Genomic DNA, 6,408 nt, shown 5'->3' on the forward strand with positions numbered 1-6,408 from the left:
TCTCACTCTCACTCTCCTCATTCCTCATGCATGTCACTCTTCACATAGCCAAAGCACGTTTTCTCATTCATCTCACCCTTTCCGTGCGCCTCACAACTCCGCTCAGTACGGCCTTCCGTTGCCGAATTGTGGCGGCGGCATACCGAAGCCCCCTTGCTGCTGCTGCTGCTGCTGCCCCATCATCGGCATGGGCATTGGCATCGGCACTCCACCCATTGAGTTCCCCGGCCCCGCCTGAATCATCAGCGGATCGCCACCTGGTACGTGCACCGGCCCCGCACGACGCGCCGCCTCCTTCGCCGACTGCTGCGCGTCCGTCATAGACTTCTCTATACGTGAAACGCGTGCAGTGTAGTCCTGAACCGCCTGAATGAGATACGGCATCGCGAGGTCGGTACGCTTGTTAAGCCAGGCCTTCTCCAGCACCACCTGTGGAGTTAAGTAGTCATAGCAGGCGTACAGACACGAGACGAAGCACTCGGGGTGGTCAACGACGAAGAAATCAAGGAGACCCTCAATAACCTGCGGGTCACCGCTCTCTGCAGCAGTCTCAATGGCTTCCTGGTAAAGTTTATTCTCCTTAGCCACCGCTATGGCGTGTGAGTAGCGCTTGTTTCGGCGGTGCAAAAAAAGGGCAATCTTCCGGAACTCAAACAGCTCCATCTTTTCAAGCCGTGCGCTCAGCTCGACAGAGTCAAAGTTGTCGTACTGCTCCACCGAGTTGCGCAGCGCCACAAAGTCCTCTTCCTCCTCCATGTAGAGTTTGTTCAGTGCCTCGTTGACGCGGCGGGAGTTGCGATCCTGCGCTGACTCAAGGTAATGGCGGATGAAGTGAATGGGGGCAATCTTCGTTACCTCAGTCAGCACACGTTCAGGGTCGAGCTTCTTGAACATGCTGGAGAGGAAGTCATTGAGGAGGTCTGGATATGTCTTGATGTAGAAGCTGATAGAGTTGTACACTATATCGCTTACGCCGAGGTGGCCGACAACATCCTTGAAAATATCATGGTCCCAGGCATCTGCGTAATGCTGCACCATTGTGGAGGCGGCGGCGAGCCAGTCCTCGTTATTAACGTGTAGCACGCGCAGCACCAGCCAGTGATGGTATTGCTCGCATACCGCAATCATCTTGTGTGTGTTGATCTTCTTGGAGTACATATTCACATGCTCCAGCAGTTTCTCAGGTTTGTACTTCGCGAGGAGGAGTCCCATAGAGGTGAAGACGCCCATGTGCGCGCCAGGCGTGGCAGAGGCAGTCTTGAGCACCGACAACAACTCTTCCCAGAGACCTTGGTCCTCGTAGCGGTCCACAACACTTTGAATCAATTCGGCCTGTAGAACAAGGGGAACGGCGCACATGTTGGCTAGCTTAATCTCACCGGCCTCAATGCATGCAATGTTGACGGCCGTCCACGTCTTCTTCGACTGCGCCTTCTGCGCCGCCTCAACAGCAGCAGGCAAGTTGTTCATTTTTACCAGCGTCATCGCAAGTTTCGGGAAGTTTGATGCGATCGTGTAAAGCACTCGGGCAGAATCGTACAGACCGTCGTCAAAACACTTGTCAGCGACGGACTGGATCTGCACATTGTGTGTCTCCTTCAAGAAATCCTCCAGTTCTGTGAGACGACCCGTCTTGGCGTATGTGAGCACCAACGCCGTGTCAATTTTGTTGTCCTTCGAGCGTGACTCTGCACGTGCCATAGTAAGGTACTTGATGAGGTCGCCAAACTGGTTGTTGCGTTCCGCAGCGGCAGTCACTGCTTCTACAAATTCCGGGTTCTTTGCGCGAATCAACGCCTCAATCGCCTCATGCACCTCATCTGCCGCGAGAAGGTACTCGCCGAGTACAGTCCATACAGCAGGGGTATCACACTTCTGCGCGTAGGAACGACCACGTGGAATTTCCTTTAAATCACGCATCAGAACCGTTGCCGCCTCCTTCGGCATGTTGTGCTTGTCATATACGGTAAATGCAACTTCATGCATCTCTGCAGCACTGGCAATGTTAGCAATCTCCTTCGCGTCGTAGCTCTCGAGTGTAGAGACGTACTCCATAACCTTATCTTTGCGCGCCCGAATGGCCGACATGATTAGAAGGTTCTCAAGGAAGCGATTTTTCCTGAAGTGACCCCGCACCACAATCTGGTCTAACATGGATGTCAACTCATGCGTCATCTCTACGTTCATAAAGGCACGCACGGTGGTGCTCACCTCCTCACTGACGCGGGACTCCGGTAGCGCCGTCTGCTGCACTGCCTCTACGAGGCGCTCACGCTCTTTTGTGTCATCCTTCAGGACAGTGGACCAGAGATCCAGGTTCTGCTCCTGTACGAGATAGCGCGCGAGCTGCTTCCACATGCCATTCTTGGTAGTGAGCTCGATCAGCTCCTGACTCAAGTGGCCCTTACGGTATGCAATGTACGACAGATTGGGGTCACGATTCTCGCAGTATTTACCAAGAATAAGAGGCTCGTAGTATTCATTCTCTGTCAAGAACTTCTCCGAGTTGTTGTCAGTGTCCACATACAGCTTACCTAGCGCATTATGGAGAGCTGCATCGGTTTTCTTCTCAGCCAGACGCGCCTCCAACCACCCTTGAATGAGACGCAGGCGGCCCCGCTCCTCAACCACTTGCGCCAATTCCGCAATGGGGCACATGGTACCAACTGAATTGAGGATAGTCTTGATAAACTCTTCGCGTGCGTTACAGTCAAGAAGTGCAGCCACAACAGCTGGCGTCTTCCCTGGGCTCCGACGCTGCACATACTGCTCGATCAGGGTTTCGTTACCTGTCTCTAACAAGTAGTGCACGAGTTCATCAATAAAATTGTGCTGGTCACAAACATTGATAAGCGGCCATTGATCCGTTAGTTTCTTATTCTTCAAGTAATTCTTGGTACGTTCCGGATCATAACACGGACTTTCACGCGTCATCCGTTCAAGCTCCTGCGCCTGGCCCATCTCTGCCGCAGCTTCAATGTAGTGGAAATGCACTTCAGGGTCGCGCGTGTATGGTACAATGGCGCCAAGGTAGTAGTAAAGGATATCAAACAACTTGCGCTCAAGAAACAGCTCCATAAGCTTGTCTGCACCAAGGGCATCATTGTACTTGGTAGCAACCTGTACAATCACCTTGAAGTTCTGGCGATGGTTCTGCAAGAGGTCCTCCAAACAACGCATGCTATCGGTCTGGCTGAGCTTGCCAAAGAACTCAATTAACCACTCTGGGTTGAAGCTCTGTGCGTGCGAGAGGCATCGGCGTATGTTCGCAAGGTTGTCAAGGTCAGGATCTTGATTCTGCGCTGAAACGTAGCACTCAATGGCGCGCTGCGCCAACCCTGCCCGTTCACAGAGAGGTGCCAACTTCATACCATCATAGTGGGTACAGATACCACGTACGAAAATTTTTTCTGCCACGGAGGGATGTGAATGCTTCAAGTTAATTTCGAGAAGCTTTGTCTGGAGATCTTTGGTTGATTCACCATTATCCGCGCGAAGCACTTCTAAAATAAATTCCGTCGCCTGCTGAATCTGCTGAGCTGTGACAAACATATCCACCACCTCCTTCGGATCCAAAACCGGTTTCTCACTCAAATCACGGTGGAGCATAAGTGCTAAACTCACGGAGTTCTGCGGATTGACACGGATAAAGTTGTTCAAAATAACGCGCCAATCAGGTGAAAAATTTGCCCGCTTGCAGTACTCTACCGCTTTCTGTGTCTCATTTCGCTGCAGGAATATGTTCACAACCTTAGCATGTGCATCTGCCTTGTGGTAAATCTTAATTGCAAGCTCAGGTTCAGCTTGCGCTATAAGATCACCTAGTTCTTCACTTGGGGTCAACTTATTACTCTCGTACTGCTGCTTGACGTATGCTGCCCCACCTTTTGGCACGACAGCACGAGCCAGTTCAACCGACTCTTGGGAGTTCAGTGTCGTTTCGGCGAGAGCCAGCTTGAAGTAAACGGAAATGGCTGGCGGCTGGCCAGGCACCGGTGGGTAATGGACAAAACGTGCAAGGACTTCCGGCCCACGCAAGGCGTTATTAGGGGCGCGCAGACACGCACGTACCGCCTCCTCTATGTTGCCAACACGAAGGCTGTTCTCCAACTGTACCCTGTAGAGATCATCCACACCACCAAGGTTGGCAGAACTGGCGATACGCAAGGCAAGATCCGGGTTTTGCATTTGGTTCTTCACATAAGGAATAATTCCATCGTCGTTTGGTGAGACGTGAAAAACGGACCCCTGGTTGCTGACGCAAAGCAAACCACCTGTTTTACTGTATGGTGCACCGCAGAAAACGACATTGGGAGTCATCTGCTGCACCTTGATTACCACCGCAGTGAAGATATCCATCAAAACGGCCGTTCCACGGCTTGTCATGATTGTAAGCAACTTGTGCCGTGGCGACACGTTGAGGGCAACGGGGAAGTCACCGGGAGGGAACGGAATGTCCACAACGCGGCGCGTCAGTGTGAGGTCCATCTTTGGGCTTGTTGGCAACTCCATCAGCAGCACTTTTCCGCCCTGTTGGGGATTATTCCATGCGAGACACATGATATTGCAAGGACGCGGTTCTGTTGGCGTACTGGTGGAGATGAAGGTACCAGCGTGCCCCTCAAGTACGCGGCCACTACTATTCTCCACACTGTACAACTGCGTCTTTCCCACCATCCCCTCTGCCGTTCGCGCCACACCCGAGAGCATCAACCACTTGCGCTTCTCATCAGTGCGATAGTTGAGGATCTGCACCGACACGTCCATTTCTGGCGCGCGGTCGAAGACCCGCTCAGGGGCGGCATCGCTGGCGGCATCGAGGCTCCAATGGTATACCGCTGTCGGAGAGACAAGGCCGAGGGTGCGGTCATCGATCCAGCGCCAGTACAGCACGTCCTCATGGAAGACGACCACCTTGAGCCGCTTCGCTGCGTCAACGTCAAAGACCTGCAGGTTGCGGCCGCTGCGCAGCGCGAGGATTTTTGATTTAGGGTTCATAATCGCCGACTCTGCGTCGCGGATGTTGTTGCGCATACTCTCACGTTTCTCCAGGTCCACAATGACAAGAGAAGTCTGCCCGTCCGGCTGCACATCGCGTACGCAGACATACTTGTCACTCTCCAGCGTCAGTGTCTTAAAGGCGATTGTACCTGGGCGAAGTCCGCCAGTGACAGAGTTCAACTGAAAGACTTCGGTGGTGGATATAGGTGTGTCCATTGTATCCACTGGTGTATCTCAATGCCTCCTCAATCTGCTCGCCCGTTTATCAAGCTGTCTTTCCTTTTTTTTTTGCTGTATTTCTCTCACTCTGCTCTGTCTGAAAGGCAAAACACGCACGCACACACCCTCAAAGGCACACAATAGATCCTATAGATTTTCTGTTTCTATCTTTCTCTTTCTCTCTCGCTCGATTCGCTCCTGTAAGAAGGCGAGCATATATATATATATATATATATATATATGTGGCACACGAAGTGGGAGCAGAAAAGAAGAGAGAATGGAGCGAAAGTGAAGTCCTGCAAAACAACAACAACACCAACAGTTCCCCCCGTGTGGCGCACGCACGCATACACCGAGGGACGCCACCTAATCCCTTTTCATTCTTCTCTGAACGCCCTCATTCCTCCCTCTGCCCGCCGACCAACAAAAAGAAAAAAAACGTAGCACGCCACACGCGTTCTATTCAATCCCCGCTTAGGACGCTTGGGCAGGTGGAATGGGGAACTGGTTCCCCATCATATATTCTCTCACCCTGTCATCCTCGCGCACACACATGTCATTGTTTTTTTTTTTTTCTTCTCTCTTTGCCTTCTTTCGTTTGTTTTTCCGTGCTTGTGAAGTCCGATGCTTTCAGATCAATCCACTTCAGTGCACACCTTCCCCCCGCCCACCTCAGACAGACACACACACACACACGCAGCCGCAGGGAAACAGGCGGATAGACAGACAGAGGCTAAACAAAGAAAAAAAAAACTCTCACCGATAAAATCAACTCGCATGTCGGTGTATGGGCCGTCTGTTGCCTGCGTTCATGGTTCCACAAAAAAAAACCTTAATCCGCCACTGCTTCTGTTATTTTGTGCATCATGTCGATGGTCGCCGCAATACTGGTGACAAACACATACGCACAGGAGACTGGGCGGAAGTTTTACACGCAGCAACCGCCTCCTCACCTTCTTTGCTTCTTCTTGTATCCTTCTTAACGGCATGTGTACATCCATAGATACATGTATGCGGGTATGTGCAAGTGTAAATCCGTGATTGCTTTCGTACTTTCCATCTCTCTCCTTCTCTCACAATCGTTCTACAGTCACGTTTAAGGCTTCGTTCTGAGTTATTTATTCAAAGCAGTAGAAAACACAAAAAAAAAATTTACCCCTTTCCCGGCTATTTCTTTTTTTTTTGGTG

At 51.5% G+C, this 6,408-nt stretch overlaps 1 protein-coding gene across 1 annotated transcript; it reads right to left on the minus strand.

The window, feature by feature from the left end:
- Positions 1-102: 102 nt before the first annotated feature.
- Positions 103-5,217, minus strand: DQ04_02671050 (putative clathrin heavy chain; the record flags this gene model as incomplete). The annotated part of the gene is made up of 1 exon (XM_009312105.1): positions 103-5,217. One exon carries the CDS (start codon positions 5,215-5,217, stop codon positions 103-105), a length of 5,115 nt encoding a protein of 1,704 aa, XP_009310380.1.
- Positions 5,218-6,408: the final 1,191 nt, after the last annotated feature.

Source organism: Trypanosoma grayi, assembly GCF_000691245.1.
Source record: "Trypanosoma grayi strain ANR4 Tgr_267_V1, whole genome shotgun sequence".
In the NCBI taxonomy this organism is placed as follows: Eukaryota; Euglenozoa; class Kinetoplastea; order Trypanosomatida; family Trypanosomatidae; genus Trypanosoma; species Trypanosoma grayi.